Source organism: Bufo gargarizans, chromosome 9, assembly GCF_014858855.1.
Source record: "Bufo gargarizans isolate SCDJY-AF-19 chromosome 9, ASM1485885v1, whole genome shotgun sequence".
In the NCBI taxonomy this organism is placed as follows: domain Eukaryota; kingdom Metazoa; phylum Chordata; class Amphibia; order Anura; family Bufonidae; genus Bufo; species Bufo gargarizans.
In genome coordinates, this window is record NC_058088.1 from 127741312 (window position 1) to 127758905 (window position 17594).

A 17594-nucleotide genomic window follows, 5' to 3' on the forward strand; every position below is an offset into this window, starting at 1 on the left:
GTGGTATAAATGCCCTGATTTATTTGTTGGGCTAGCAAAATAATTGTGAGGTTCTTAGCCATCTCCAGTAGTCTTATAGGGAAAGAATGAAGTGGCAGGGCCCATTCTCAGCCTGCTGCTCCATCAAGATGGGGGACACAGAACACCCATTCTCAGGATCGATGGGGGAGAACTCGATTGGACCCCTAGCGATCGGTTAGTTATGCCCTATCCTGTAAATGGGGGATAACTTTAACCCATTTAGGACCCTGCCATTTTTCGCAAATCTGACATGTCACTTTATGTGGTGATAACTTTAAAACGCTTTTACTTAAGGTACTTTCACTCTAGCGTTTTTCTTTTCCGGCACCGAGTTCCATCATAGCTCAATACAGGAAAAGAACTGATCAGTTTCATCCCCAAACATTCTGAATGGAGAGAAATCCATTCAGGATTTATCAGGTGGTCGTTAGTTCAGTCACTAAACAGCGTTTTGGACGGAGGAAAGACAGCAGCATGCGTCCAAAATTTCGGATCAATTGAAATGAATTAGTGCCGCAATGCCGGATCCGTACTTCCAGTCTGCGCAGACCGGTAAAAATGTGAAAAAAAAATTATATATATATATATATATATATATATATATATATACACATACATATATACACATACACACATATATATATATATATATATATATATATATATATATATATATATATATTTGGGATGCGAAAGTTTGGGCAACCTTGTTAATCGTCATGATTTTCCTGTATAAATCGTTGGTTGTTACGATAAAAAAATGTCAGTTGAATATATCATATAGGAGACACACACAGTGATATTTGAGACATGAAATGAAGTTTATTGGATTTACAGAAAGTATGCTATAATTGTTTAAACAAAATTAGGCAGGTGCATAAATTTGGGCACCACAAAAAAATAAATGAAATCAATATTTAGTAGATCCTCCTTTTGCAGAAATTACAGCCTCTAAACGCTTCCTGTAGGTTCCAATGAGAGTCTGGATTCTGGTTGAAGGTATTTTGGACCATTCCTCTTTACAAAACATCTTTAGTTCATTCAGGTTTGATGGCTTCCGAGCATGGACAGATCTCTAAGTCACACCACAGATTTTCAATTATATTCAGGTCTGGGGACTGAGATGGCCATTCCAGAATGTTGTACTTGTTCCTCTGCATAAATGCCTTAGTGGATGTTGAGCAGTGTTTAGGGTCGTTGTCTTATTGAAAGATCCGGCGCAGCTTCAGCTTTGTCACTGATTCCTGGACATTGGTCGCAAGAATCTGCTGATACTGAGTGGAATCCATGCGTCATTCAACTTTGACAAGATTCCCAGTCCCTGCACTGGCCACACAGCCCCACAGCATGATGGAACCACCACCATATTTTACTGTAGGTAGCAGGTGTTTTTCTTGGAATGCTGTGTTCTTTTTCCTCCATGCATAACGCCCCTTGTTATGGCCAAATAACTCAATTTTAGTTTCATCAGTCCACAGCACCTTATTCCAAAATGAAGCTGGCTTGTCCAAAAGTGCTTTAGCCCACCTCAAGTGGCACTTTTTGTGCTGTGGGCGGAGAAAAAGCTTCCTCTGCATCACTCTCGCATACAGCATCTCCTTGTGTAAAGTGCGCCGAATGGTTGAACGATGCACAGTGACTCCATTTGGAGCAAGATGATGTTGTAGGTCTTTGGTGCTGGTCTGTGGGTTGACTCTGACTGTTCTCACCATTCGTCGCTTCTGTCTATCCGAGATTTTTCTTGGTCAAGCCTTAACTGGAACTGAGCCTGTGGTCTTCCATTTCCTCAATATGTTCCTAACTGTGGAAACAGACAGCTGAAATCTCTGAGACAGCTTTCTGTATCCTTCCCCTAAACCATGATGGTGAACAATCTTTGTCTTCAGGTCATTTTAGAACTGTTTTGAGACCCCCATGTTGCTACTCTTCAGAGAAAATTAAAAGAGGAGGGAAACTTACAATTGACCCCCTTAAATACTCTTTCTCATTATTGAATTCACCTGTGTATGTAAGTCAGGGGTCGCTGAGCTTACCAAGCCAATTTGAGTTCCAATAATTAGTTCTAAAGGTTTTGGAATCAATAAAATGACAACAGTGCCCAAATTTATGCATCTGCCTAACTTTGTTTAAACAATTATAGCACACTTTCTGTAAATCCAATAAACTTCATTTCATGTCTCAAATATCACTGTGTGTGTCTCCTATATGATATATTTAACTGACATTTTTTATCGTAACAACCAACGATTTATACAGGAAAATCATATCGATTAACAAGGTTGCCCAAACTTTCGCTTCCCACAAATAAAAAAAATAAATAAATAATATATATATATATATATATATATATATATATATATATACACACACATATACATACACATACAGGGAGTGCAGAATTATTAGGCAAGTTGTATTTTTGAGGATTAATTTTATTATTGAACAACAACCATGTTCTCAATGAACCCCAAAAACTCATTAATATCAAAGCTGAATATTTTTGGAAGTAGTTTTTAGTTTGTTTTTAGTTTTAGCTATTTTAGGGGGATATCTGTGTGTGCAGGTGACTATTACTGTGCATAATTATTAGGCAACTTAACAAAAAACAAATATATACCCATTTCAATTATTTATTTTTACCAGTGAAACCAATATAACATCTCAACATTCACAAATATACATTTCTGACATTCAAAAACAAAACAAAAACAAATCAGTGACCAATATAGCCACCTTTCTTTGCAAGGACACTCAAAAGCCTGCCATCCATGGATTCTGTCAGTGTTTTGATCTGTTCACCATCAACATTGCGTGCAGCAGCAACCACAGCCTCCCAGACACTGTTCAGAGAGGTGTACTGTTTTCCCTCCTTGTAAATCTCACATTTGATGATGGACCACAGGTTCTCAATGGGGTTCAGATCAGGTGAACAAGGAGGCCATGTCATTAGATTTTCTTCTTTTATACCCTTTCTTGCCAGCCACGTTGTGGAGTACTTGGACGCGTGTGATGGAGCGTTGTCCTGCATGAAAATCATGTTTTTCTTACCTTGGAGACTTCTTCCTGTACCACTGCTTGAAGAAGGTCTCTTCCAGAAACTGGCAGTAGGACTGGGAGTTGAGCTTGACTCCATCCTCAACCCAAAAAGGCCCCACAAGCTCATCTTTGATGATACCAGCCCAAACCAGTACTCCACCTCCACCTTGCTGGCATCTGAGTCGGACTGGAGCTCTCTGCCCTTTACCAATCCAGCCACGGGCCCATCCATCTGGCCCATCAAGACTCACTCTCATTTCATCAGTCCATAAAACCTTAGAAAAATCAGTCTTGAGATATTTCTTGGCCCAGTCTTGACGTTTCAGATTGTGTGTCTTGTTCAGTGGTGGTCGTCTTTCAGCCTTTCTTGCACACCTTGTGCTTTTGGGCACTCCAGTGATGTTGCAGCTCTGAAATATGGCCAAACTGGTGGCAAGTGGCATCTTGGCAGCTGCACGCTTGACTTTTCTCAGTTCATGGGCAGTTATTTTGCGCCTTGGTTTTTCCACACGCTTCTTGTGACCCTGTTGACTATTTTGAATGAAACGCTTGATTGTTCGATGATCACGCTTCAGAAGCTTTGCAATTTTAAGAGTGCTGCATCCCTCTGCAAGATATCTCACTATTTTTTGACTTTTCTGAGCCTGTCAAGTCCTTCTTTTGACCCATTTTGCCAAAGGAAAGGAAGTTGCCTAATAATTATGCACACCTGATATAGGGTGTTGATGTCATTAGAGCACACCCCTTCTCATTACAGAGATGCACATCACCTAATATGCTTAATTGGTAGTAGGCTTTCGAGCCTATACAGCTTGGAGTAAGACAACATGCATAAAGAGGATGATGTGGTCAAAATACTAATTTGCCTAATAATTCTGCACATAGTGTGTATATATAACGCATCCGTTCAGGTCTGAAGTCACGTTGTGATGCTTACATAGTGGAAACAACCCATAAATTGACCCATTTTAGAAACTATACCACTCAAGGTATTCAAAACTGATATTGCAAACTTTGGTAACCCTTTAGGTGTTACACAAAAATTAAAGGAAAGTGTAGATGTAATTTCAGAATTTCACTTTTTTGGCAGATTTTCCATTTTAACCAATTTTTTCCAGTAACAAAGCAAGGGTTAATAGTGAAATAAAACAATATTTCCCTGATTCTGTAGTTTACAGAAACACCTCATATGTGGTCGTAAACTGCTGTACGGGGCGGGCACACGGCAGGGAGCAGAAGGAAAGGAACGCCATATGGTTTTTGGAAGGCAGATTTCACTGGGATAATTTTAAGTTGCCATGCCACATTTGAAGACCCCCTGATGCACCCCTCGAGTAGAAATGCCAAAACAATTACCCCATTTTGGAAACTACAGGATAAGGTGGCAGTTTTGTTGGTACTATTTTAGGGTACATACGATTTCTGGTTGCTCTATATTACACTTTTGTGATGCAAAGTGAAAAAAAATAGCTTTTTGGACACTTTTTAAATAAGATATTCTTTATTACAATAATGAAACCATTACATTAGGGATTTCTTTAAACAGTCCCCATTTTATAGTACTCTCCCGAACCCATGTCCCATCTAGGGCATTCATAGCCATCACTCCCACATCAAACTTGGCCTTTTTTATTTTTTACATCATGTTGAGTCTCTCACACATTATTGCTCTTTTAGTGTAGTTTTCCCACAATTTAATTTTTTTTCAACCCAATGCTTAACTATGCATCTCCTTGCATGAAAGAGTAGTTTAGTGAATAACTCCTGATATTTAAAATTCCCTATACCTCACTTACCCCCCAAGACACATACCTCAATAGTCCTAGGTACCTCCACCGAATAATAAAACCTGTCGATTTGCATAATAAACTTTATTCCAAAATTCTTGAATATACCTGCAATTCCATAGCAGGTGTATATCATACACCCCTATCTCTATTACATTTGTGACATTTAAAGACCTTTTGGTTGTAGTATTTCATTACTTTTTCAGAGAGTAGTATAGTCGGCGGATCATGAAAAACTGCACCAGTCTATGAGCTGGGTTCAGAGACTTTCCTTGATTCCCGCAAGATCCGGTCCCATCTCTCAACATCCATCGACACCACAACTCCTTCCCATTTATGCATCCCGGTAATGGTACCCTCTTTATTAAACTTCTGTTGTACCAGAATATTATATATCATAGATATTCTTTTCTTTTCTACTGTTTACTTTGCACTCTTTAGTAACGGAAAGGGGAGTCTCCTAATATAAAGCCCCTTTCCCAACCTTGATCTTATAGCATGTTCTAATTGGAAATAATAAAAAATAAGATTATCAGATAATCCATATGTTTCCTTTAATTCTTGAAACTACACTACATTCCCATTTTTCCAAATCTAACCTAGTCTATGCACCCCATATTTCTGCCAAATCTCCCTTTCAATGTCTCCTAGTCCTTTTAGATTTTCCATAATAAGGCATTATCATGTAACTCTGTATCCTTCCATAAAGGGAACCTGTCAACTTTCTGCTGACCTCACTGAGGGCATCATAAATTAGTGACAGAAATGCAGATTTCAGCAGTGTCACTCATGAGCTAAAAGCCAGTGGTTGCCGAGAACCAGCATCATAATCCTTGAAGCACAGGCCTTGAAAAGAGTCAAATCTACTTGAGAAGAGTCATGGTTATTCATAAGCTCCTGCTCTCCCCATCCATCTACAGATAATTTGCAGTCCTCTCCTAGAGAGAAAGGGAGAAAACTAGGTATTACAGGGCTCGACAAATCCCAGGCGCCAGGTCGCCATGGCGACCAGGAATTTAGTCCTGGCGCTTGGGTATTTGTCAGCCTGTTTTCAAAGGTGCCCGGGCGATGGGTGCGGAGCGCAGTTCTGTCCGGAGGCAGCACCGTCTGAGTCAGTGAGTCACAGCACACAATAGCAGAGCCTCTGGCAGCAGGGAAGGGAGGGACTCGGGAGGAGTGTAATCTGATCCTAGAGTGGAAGCTGCTTCTGCTAGCCCCTCCCCTCCCCGCCCACCAACCAATCAGAGCTGAGTCAGTGAGTCACAGCACACAATAGCAGAGCCGCTGGCAGCAGAGAAGGGAGGGACTCGGGAGGAGTGTAATCCGATCCTAGAGTGGAAGCTGCTTCTGCTAGCCCCTCCCCTCCCACCAACCAATCAGAGCTGAGGCAAGGCAAGCACTAGCAGCTCTGAGTCACTGACACAAGTGCAGGGAGTCTAAGAAAGAATCAAATGAGTCACAGGTTAAAAGAATCTAAAGATCCGATTTAGTTAGAGACTCATTTGATTCTTTGAGTTAAAAGAACCGTGAGACTCTAGAACAGTTTACACTGAGGCTGTCGGCTGATGCTTTTGTTGCAGCAGTGATATGATTAAGGGACAGGAGCAGAGATAAGAGAAGTGACAGGACACAGTTTAGATTACAGTTTGAATTAACCCTTTAGGATCAAATTGGCTTCTCAAGGAGATATATATGTTAAAGGCATCCCTTCTTCTGTCTCATTCAGCAGCTATATAACTAAGGGTACTTTCACACTTGCGGCAGGACGGATCCGGCAGGCTGTTCACCCTGTCGGATCCGTCCTTCCGCTATTTCGCCTGACCACCGATCCGTCCTCATTGACTATAATGGGGACGGGGCCGAGCTCCGGCGCAGCACGGCAGTGCATGGCGAAAGGCCGCCGGACTAAAGTACTGCATGTCCAACTTTTTAGTCCGGCGGCCTCTCACTGCGAACTGCGCCGGAGTCCACCCCCCTCCCGATTATAGTCAATAGGGTACGGGGACGGAGCGGCGGTATATGTAACATGGTATACAGCATTATTGGGGGGGCTCTATGGAGAAGTGGGGGGGGGGAGCACTATGGGGGTATCTACTGGGGTCTTTATGACTCGGCTCCGCCTGGATCCTAACTTTTTTAGCTGGCTCCTAGATATCAAGGAAATTTGTCAAGCCCTGAGGTATTAGATTGTCAATCAGCTGGTGGGCAAGGAGAGCAGGAATTTATGAATAACCAGGACTCTTTTCAGGTGGCGGCGACTCTTTTCCAGGCCCAGTCTGCAATGATTGTGATGTTGGTTCTCGGCAACCACTTACTTTTAAAGACCGCTGAAATCAACTCGCCTGTCTCTACTTTATGCTGCCGTTAGTATAAAGCTTTTACATCCATCCAGGTTTTAACCATTAATTTCATTGTTGCTCTTATAAATGAATACCCGTCTCCAATATTTGACATATACCCCCGTTCAATAAACTTATCAAAAGAACCTATTACCGCCTTGTACATTGAGGTTCCCTCCCACAACAGCAGGTTCTTAACCTGACCAGCCACAAAATATAGTTTCAAATTGGGGACTGTCAATCTTACGGACGCTGTAAAATTTGCATTCTAATTCTAGGTCTTCGCCTCCTCCATATGAATTCACTAAAAAGGCTCTCTAAGATCTTATAAATGTTTGGTATTATTATCGGGGAGTTCCATATTATGTAATTTATCATTGGGAGTAAGCACATTTTAATCAAGTAGACTCTACCTGCCATTGAAATAGGCAACTTATTCTATATTTGTACTTTCCTTCTTATTTTTCTTATTAACGGGGTTAAAGGGAACCTGTCACCGGGATTTTGTGTATAGAGCTGAGGACAAGGGTTGCTAGATGGCCGCTAGCACAACGGCAATACCCAGTCCCCATAGCTCTGTGTGCTTTTATTGCGTAAAAAATAATAATAATAAATATATATATTATTTTATACACTTTATGCAAATTAACCTGAGACGAGTCCTGTCCCTGAGATGAGTCAAGGACAGGACTAATCTCAGGTTAATTTGCATATGCATCAAATTCTTTTTTTTACACAATAAAAGCACACAGAGCTATGGGGACTGGGTATTGCGGATGTGTTAATGGCGATCTAGCAACCCATGTCCTGAGCTCTATGCCCAAAACCCTGGTGACAGGTTCCCTTAAAATTTAATCTTATGTAGTCCTGTGGGTTAGCGGTTATGTGGACTAGGTATTTCACACTCTCGCCCTCCTTTTTTACCTCCAGAAGCCCAGGTGCTAATTTCCCTAGAGGGTCTAGGGGATACAGGACGATTTAGCCAATTAATCTTTAAACCTGCTACCTTTCCGAACTCCTCGAATAGATCAAATATACGTGGCAATGAATCATGAGACCCCACAAATGACATCAAATCATCCGCGTACATTGAATTTTTTTTCCTAACGATTCCCAAACTTAAAACCAACTATCCATTTGTCCTGTGTTATTGTCGAGGCCAGTGGGACACCCCTGCCTAACCGCTTTCCTGATCTGAAATGAGTCTGTCAGTTCATTATTAACTATTAATCTAGCATTTATATCTGTATATAACAGTTCAACCTAGGGGGGGGGGGGTGATATGGGCTAAAATCTATATTGCGATATAATTTTAAGCATATGCGATATATATCGCAATATGTTTTTCTATATTTGGGGGAGGGGTTAAACTTTTTTTTTTTTTTTCACTTTTTATTTAATAACTATTAGCCCCCTTAAAGGCTAGAACCCTTGTCATATTCACCCTAATAGATCTCTATTAGGGTGAATAGAACTTTACACTCTCCCTGCTGCCCTGTGCGGTGTGCACAGAACAGCAGGGAGATGACCATGGCAGCCAGCCTCTCATGTGCCCCCCAGCCTCTGATCCGCCATCCAGTCTCTCATGTGCCTCCCAGCCTCTGATCCACCCCCCAGCCTCTCCCTCTTATCAGCCCCCTCTGGTAACTCAACCCCCCCCCCCATCATTGGTGGCAGTGGGCAGTGTGCCCCCCCCCCCCCCAGTATTGATCATTGGTGGCAGGGGCCCCCTTCCCCCTCACATCATTGGTGGCAGCAGCAGTGCACGCCCCCCCCCCAGTATTGATCATTGGTGGCAGGGGTCCCCTTCTCCCCCACATCATTGGTGGCAGCAGCAGTGCGCACCCCCTCCCCCCCAGTATTGATCATTGGTGGCAGGGGCCCCCTTCGCCCCCACATCGTTGGTGGCAGCAGCAGTTCCGATAAGAGTCCCAGCAGTGTAATGCTGGGGCTCCGATCGGTTACCATGGCAGCCAGGAGTCACGCTACTGACGTCCTGGCTGCCATGATGTGTCAGTGAGCAGCATTATACTCACGTGCCACGTGGCCGCTCCTTCTCATAGGTCTGTGCGGCGCATTGCTAATGCTATAGGCATTAGATATGCGCCGCACAGACAGAAGGAGCGCCCGGCGGCCACAGCGCACGCGAGTATAATGCTGCTCACTTACATATCATGGCAGCCAGGACTTCAGTAGCGTGTCTCCTGGCTGCTATGGTAACCGATCGGAGCCCCAGCATTACACTGCTGGGACTCTTATCGGAACTGCTGCTGCCACCAACGATGGGGGGACGACCTTGTGGCCTCCAATGATTAATACTGGGGGGGGGGGGGGGGGGGGACGCACTGCCCACCACTGCCACCAATGCAGAGACTGTAGAACATTCCCGGCACCCGACCTCTGAGAGGACGCTGTAATCCGCCCAATTAATTCCTCGGATCACAGCGTCCTCTCAGAGGTCGGGTAGCGGGAATGTTCTTCAGTCTCTGCATTCCTTCCCCCACGCCGGCCGAAATGCTGAGAGCGCCACCGCAAGCGGACGACAGGTATCGGGGACGTTTTCACAAGTACAAGTACTCTGCAAATGTCCAGTATCGTTTTATGCTTGGGCGGGCGGCCACGGACGCAGATTTCGAAGCGGTCAGCGCACATGACCGCTTCTTTGACGTCACAAAATACCGCAGTATTTAGGAAACAGTGATATCACCGTTTTTTAATACCGCGGTACCGGTATATCGCCCAACCCTAGTTCAGCCCTCTAGTCAGATGTCTCAGTGTCAAGGTCCTAATCTTGTGCTAAAGAGCTTGCTTACCACTCGTGTTCCTAACTTTGTGCTTTGTTCCTGGACTTGGTTTTATCTCCTATGCCAGCTTGCATCGCCTCTCCTGTTGCCGACTCGGATTGTCTAACCTTACTCCTGTGCCGCCTGCCTTGACCCTCATCCTGACTACGTCTTTGCATCATCCTCCGGTTCCTGTCTTGCTGTTCCTGGTCACGACACTGCCTGGTTTACTAAGTCTGTACCTTCGCAGGTACCTCCTGGTCTGCCTGGACCAGCTGTTACTGACAAGTTTACGTTCAATAGTAGCCCCTGGCAACTACCGACGGTCATACCCATCTCTACCATCTGAGGCTCTAGTGAAATCCGGGTAATTGCTTAGTCACGGCCCTCTGGAGTATTGCTAGTCAGTGGCACAGTGGGTTCACATCCGCTGTTCCATTATAAATGGTACCCAATTGGGTCCATTGGACTTTTATCATAGGACCTGCCATTTTACCAGTCAAAATTGTGCAGCACTACTTTGTCTCCAATTTTTCACTAAGTTTGTGACAGAGATTCCTAACACACCAAGATGTGTTAGGAATCTAACATACCAACCGAGGTTACAGAAATGTAGAATTATGGTATTTTTGGCTGCAGTGGCAATTTGGTAATTAACGTATTTTTCTGACTAAAAGACACTTTTTTCCTACCAAAAGTGATGGAAAAGTGTCAGTGCGTCTTATAGTCTAAATTCTAAGGACCGCTAGAATTCAAATTCTAATGACCCTTTTCCGGACCCTGCTCTGCAGTGTATTCTGACGGCGTACAGACTCAGGACGTAGTTTATGTCAGCGCATACTATGAACTGACGCAGCCTGGGTCGGAAGAAGACAAGGGAACGGTGAGTGAGTGGCAGTGCTGTCCGGAGCAAGTGAACAAGTGAAGTGGTCTAATGGATGCCCGGTCCAAGGCCCATTAGAACTTGGGGGTCCTTTTCTCTTTCAAACATTCTGTTATAATCTCACTACAAAAAAAACAAATAAAATTCACTTGAACGACCTGTGCTGTTAACTACCAACTTGTTTCTGACCTCTACTTCATCTCTAAATTCCTGGAATGTGTTTGCTCTCGTTTAATAAGTTATTTCTGAAAACTCTCTTCTTGACCTTTTATAATCTGCCTTTTGCCCTCTCCACTCTACATAATCTGGCCTTACTAAAGTGTCTAATGATCTCCTGACAGCAAAAAAGAATGGCGACTATTCTCTACTGATTCTTATGGATCTCTCTGCAATGCTTGATACGGTAGACCACAAACTCCTCCTCACCATGCTCTACTCAAATGGCCAAAGGACACTGTTCTCTCCTGGTTCTCTTCCTATCTCTCTGGCTGCTCCTTGAGGCCTCGCCCACACTTCTGTTTTTCAAGGACGCATGCTGTCCGTTTAGTTTTTTTCACACGCAGCATACTAAGTTATTTTAATGTTTGTCCACATTTCTGTGATTTTCTGCAGTCTGTGTCAGCAAAAAATCTGCACACACATGTACTATTTCAATCCATGCCCCAGACTGCACACATCCATTGAAAACTATGGGTCTGTGAAAATCAAAGCGGTACTATCATAACTCTATTTCTTACAGTGGAAACAGCCCAAACTCTTGTTGCTGCCTTGATTCATTCTCATCTTGACTATTGTAATCCATTACTAAGCGGTCTCCCTCTCACTAAACTCTCTACCTTACAGTCTGTCCGAAATGCTGCAGCCAGGCTCATCTATCTGTCCACCCACTATACCAGTGATGGCGAACCTTTTAGAAACCAAGTGCCCAAACTGTAACCCAAAACCCATATATTTACTGCAAAGTGCCAACACGGCAATTTATCCTGAATACCACTATAGTATATCTTCCATGTCCTTTATTATTTATCTATAGTAGCCTGCCTACATTTAGTGCGCTTCCTGTACTGTTCATAGTGCGCCCTGCGCTGATGAATGGCAGGAAAAGTCTAAGGCATATTGTTACACCATAGACTTTTTCCAGGGTGCGTGTGCCCACAGAGAGGGCTCTGAGTGCCGCATCTGGCACCCGTGCCATAGGTTCGCCACCACTGCACTATACTGATGCTACTAGGTCTGTGCCAGTCACTTCACTGGTTGCCCATCCACCACTGAATACAGTTCAAACTTCTCACCCACAAAGCCCTCCACAGTGCTGCACCTCCATACAAAACCCCCCTTCCTCTCCCCTCAACTCTTCAGACCTGAACTCGAACTTCTGACAGTCCTACACCCAAAGCACTAGCACATGCAGTTCGGCCTACACCACACATTTCAGTACAAAGATGGCTGGACTACTTAATTTTACAATCAACTATCTTTTGTGTCACCTCCACTTCCTCATAGATTGTAAGCTCTTGCGAGCAGGGCCCTCACTCCTAGTCTTTCAGTTGTATATTAGCCAGTAATTCTGTGATGTCTTGTTTTGCACATGAAACCTCTGAATTGTAAAGCGCTGTGGAATGTGATGGCACTGTTTAAAGATTATTATTAAAGAGGCTCCTTCATGGGTCCGAACATTGTAGGATAACTATCTGGAGATGTAGAGCGGCGCCCAGGGATCTCACTGCATTTACCATTATCCTTGGGCGCCGCTCCGTTCGCCCCGTTACCTTCTCCCGCACTGTATGGTAATTGCTACTATCGGAAACTGCCATGTTTCTCCCTAGGCGTTCCTTCTCCCTGGCTGTAGCGCTGTCTAATCACTAGAGTTGTTGCGATACCAAATTTTTTATTCGGTTTCGATACCATAAAAAAGTATTGCGATACTCGATACCACGTGCATTCCGCATTTTAAAAAATGGCGAATCGCGCAGTTTTTATTTATTTTTCTGTTCCGGCGTTCACCACCTAGATTTTTTTTTTATATTTTAATAGTTTGGACTTTTCTGATGTGGCGATATGTAATAGGTTGATTATTTATATATTTTATATGTGAAATTGGGAAAAGGGGGTGATTTATACTTCATATTTTGGTGGGGGGGGGGGGGTTTAAACTTTTTATTTAATAACTATTTCCCCCCTTAGGGGCCAGAACCTGGGAACTTTCATCCCTTGTCCTATTCAGCCTGATAGAGATCTATCAGGGTGAATAGGACTTCACACCGTCCCTGCTGCTCTATGCTTTTTGCACACAGCATCAGGGATGTTACCATGGCAGCCAGGGCTTCTGTAGCGTCCTGGCTGCCATGGTAACCGATCGGAGCCCCAGGATTACACTGCTGGGGCTCCGATCAGAAGCTGCCACTGCACCACCAATGAGGGGGAGGGGAGAGGACCCTGTGCCCACTGCCACCAATGATTTTAATACTGGGGGGTTGAGAGGGGCCGGCGCACTGTGCCACCAATGATTTTAATGGGATGGGGGGGCACACTGCACCACCAATGATAATTACCCCTTTATACAGGAGGCGGATGGGGAGGAGACATCAGCTTCACAAGTGGGCGTTCCTTCTCCCTGGCTGTAGCACTGTCCAATCGCAGCGCAGGGAGAAGGAACACCCACTAATGTCTCCCCCCCCAATGCTCCGATAGTAATTAGCATATGGAGCAGGAGAGGAGACAGTAATAGGGCACTGCGGGCGAACTGAGCGGCGCCCAGTGCTGGGACATCGCTGTTGTATATACATTTAGTCATGGACTACTTGTTGCCTGCTCTTGACATGTGCATTTGTGTTATAATTTTTATTGATTTAAAATTTAGCTTTTATTTTTTTATTATTAATAAATAATGAACTTTTTATCTAACCTACTAAATAAAACTATCTCTGGACATCAAGAGTGTGCTTCGTTTTTTTATTTCTTTTGACACTGTAAGGCTACTTTCACACTAGCGCTTGATCGGATCCGTTCTGAACGGATCCGATCATATTAATGCAGACGGAGGCTCCGTTCAGAACGGATCCGTCTGCATTAATCACTTGTCTGAAAGTAGCCTGAGCGGATCCGTTCAGACTTTCAATGTAAAGTCAATGGGGGACGGATCCGCTTGAAGATTGAGCCATATGGTGACCTCTTCAAGCGGATCCGTTCCCATTGACTTACATTGTAAGTCTGAACTAATCCGCTCGCCTCCGCACGGCCAGGTGGACAGCTGAACGCTGTCCGCCTGTCCGTGCGGAGGCGAGCGGAGCGGAGGCTGAACGCCGCCAGACTGATGCAGTCTGAGCGGATCCGCTCCATTCAGACTGCATCAGGGCTGGACGGAGGCGTTCGGGTCCGCTCGTGAGCCCCTTCAAACGGAGCTCACGAGCGGACCGACGAACGCTAGTGTGAAACTAGCCTTAATGCAGCAGTAGTGTTTTATTTGCAGTTACTGTTATATGGTTAGCCTTTATTTGTGTATACTGTTAGCTATTTGGATACTTTGTACCCTTAATCTTGTGAGGTATAGGCAGTTGTAGCTGATGTATGATTGCTCAAGCAGTTGGATACTTTGGAACCCGCCTGCTTGTTGCTGTGCTGCTGCTGTTCACACTGCTGTCTGCTAGTGGTATTATTGCTATAATCTAGCTGCCTAGGTGGCTGACTAATCGTGACAGCCTATCTACTATCTCTGCTATCTGTTATCCTGCTGTTGCCGGCTAGTTACTGTGGCCGTGTGTTGCAACATTCACTGCCTATGGTTTACCTATAGCTAATCCTATAGTGCTGCTGCTATTCACCCTGCTGCCTGCTAGTGGTGCTATTATCAAGCTGCCTTAGTGACTGACTATTGGTGACACCCTATCTACTATCGGTTATCCCGCTTTTTTGCGGCTTGCTCTATTAGCTTATGATGCTAGTGCTGGCGGAGTGCCTATCGAGGCTGTCACTATGTAAGTCAGGCGCTTTAGCATAAGCCTCTGGATGTCCTAGAGTCTAAAATCTAATTACTGCCCCCCGACATGTTTCGCCATGTCCATGGCGTCTTCATTGGATCGGGCAGTCCCCTGGGACATCGCTGGGCTCTGTGTGGGAATAGTCCTATCATTGGTGGCGCAGTGCGCCCGCCCCTCTCTTCTCATTGGTGGCAGCGGCAGCAGCACAGGGGGGAGGGAGACACTGCTTCCTTCTCCCCGTGCTGCTGAGAGAACATGAGCGCGCCGATAGCAGCGCGCTCATGTTCAGAGATACTAGACTGCGCAGAAGCGCAGCCCAGTATCGAAAAAACGTAAATCCCGGTATCGATACGATACCGGGACCAAAGTATCGATTGGGTATCGAAATTTCGATACCCGCAACAACCCTACTAATCACAGCGCAGAGCTCATAGCCAAGGAGAAACAAACCTCCCAGGGAGAAACATGGCAGACTTCTCCTTGGTTTACCGATAGTAGCAATTACCATACAGCGCAGGAGAAGGCAACGGGGCCACAGCGGGCAAACGGAGCAGCGCCCAGGGATAATAGTAAGTGCAGTGAGATCCCTGGGCGCCGCTCTCCATGTCTAGATAGTTATCTTACAATGTTAGGACCCATGAAAGGTCCTCCTTAAGTATATAATAATATATTTCCTCCTCCAAATCCTAGAAGCACCTTATAATCCAAAAAATACAATATTAATAAACTAGCAATAAAGCCCACTGTGACAAAATACAATGGGCTAAAAGATAATAATAATAACTTTGCCCGTAACATGCAACCACTGTCCCTTATGTGTCCCCCTCTGCATGTCCATTGTGCAAAAAAACATAATCGGCTCTACAACATTCTTCTTGGTCTTTTTTTTTCATGAGACATTAAAGAGGACCTTTCACTGGTCCTGACATTACGCGACAATGGAAAGACCGGCACTTTACTTCTTGTGCAAAGTAGTGTCATTTATTCATGCATGGAGGAGACAGAGCACCAAGTCCTGACATTACAATATAAGTACCTGGCACTATAGGGCATGTTGAGATGTCCTTGAGCTTATTTTTTTCGGGCTGCTATGTTGCTGGCACCCGGTCTGCTGCGCACACCAAGCCGGCACCCGGTCTGCTGCGCACACCAAGCCGGCACCCGGTCTGCTGCGCACACCAAGCCGGCACCCGGTCTGCTGCGCACACCAAGCCGGCACCCGGTCTGCTGCGCACACCAAGCCGGCACCCGGTCTGCTGCGCACACCAAGCCGGCACCCGGTCTGCTGCGCACACCAAGCCGGCACCCGGTCTGCTGCGCACACCAAGCCGGCACCCGGTCTGCTGCGCACACCAAGCCGGCACCCGGTCTGCTGCGCACACCAAGCCGGCACCCGGTCTGCCAGATCTCTATAGCTTGCCGAAAGTCTATAGCGGAAGTGACGTGGTGCGCTGCGCAAGCGCACTTCCACAAATCATCCGAATCATCGTCTTAAAGTGACAGTCACCTCCAGTAAAATACAGCATCTACATTAATTTGTACGCTCGCCACGCATCGAGCTCGGCCTCGCTGCCCCCGGCATTTAGTAAAACTAACTCTATGCCGCCATTGATATTAAAGAAGGAAATGGATGGTAAAGAAAGAGATGGATAGTTGAGAGTGGTAGTAGTATGAAGTTAAAATTAATGGTGAGGACTGTCACTTTAAGAAATCTATACCCTTAAGTGTGCACACGCGCGGTGTGCCAACTACTGCAGTAGAGGCTGCAGGAATGCTTCGCTGAAGTACGCTCGTGCGCTTGCGCAGCGCGCCACGTGACTTCCGCTATAGACTTTTGGCAAACTTTAGACTTTCGGCAGGACACCGGCACCCGGTCTGCTGCGCACACCTAGCCAAGTCCCTAGCACAGGGATCAGCAACCTTCAGCACTCCAGCTGCTGTAAGACTACAACTCCCAGCATGCAAACATTCTCGGCTGTTCTTCTAACTGCTATAGAGTGAATGGAGCACTGTGGGAGTTGCAGTTTTGGAACACCTGGAGTGCCTGCCTGAGGTTGCTGATCCTGTTATTATAAGCGGTCATCAAGCACAGACAACTGCTACTAAACCTTCAGTATCCACTGACCATCTGGCTCTGAGCTCCAGCCAGGGCCAACTCACCCAACACAAGCACCATCTGCCCGCACAGGCAGTAATACACGTGTAACGGCTTCTCTCCATCGTCATACTCCTCCCGGTCACGTGTGTCCGAGCAAACCACCGACCGCGACACCACCTTAGGCATCGCGGGACAAGAAACTGCTTCCTAGCCCAGTAACCGGACCAGCTACAGCCAGGATAGAGCCGTCTCACAATAGTCGCTGAGATATGACGTCACCCCTGACGCGCTCCTACAACTTTATTGATACCACTAAAAATAACATTAAGTGGTGTCTAGGTCTGTATTTGTGTGCGTGTATTTTGTTGTGATATAGAAATAACAAATGTGAATCAGAAAACCATCAGGAAAAAGTTGTAAAAATGGAGACATGATATAATGTTATGTAGGCACAGAGCCACCTCTCTGCCCATATATCACTGGAAGCCGAAGAAGTGTTCTCTTAGTATACAGTATATGAAAAGAATTGCAGCATGATAATAATGGTCAATTGATAAAAGAACGCTTACACAATGTTCCCTGATTCTCGTAGACTTATGGCCCCTGGACACAGCCGACAGTCAAAGGGTACTTTCACACTAGTGTTTTTTGATTCCTGAACTGCCTGCTG

At 45.1% G+C, this 17594-nt stretch overlaps 1 protein-coding gene across 1 annotated transcript in view; it reads right to left on the minus strand.

Annotated features, from left to right (window-relative positions):
• Positions 1-17182, minus strand: part of STEEP1 (STING1 ER exit protein 1) — a 66535-nt gene extending 49353 nt beyond the window's left edge. The window contains exon 1 of the mRNA XM_044306518.1: positions 16987-17182. Within this exon, the coding sequence (XP_044162453.1) occupies positions 16987-17110 (124 nt within the window). The 5' untranslated portion in view covers positions 17111-17182. The remainder of the gene's footprint in view (positions 1-16986) is intronic.
• Between the last annotated feature and the right edge of the window lie 412 nt (positions 17183-17594).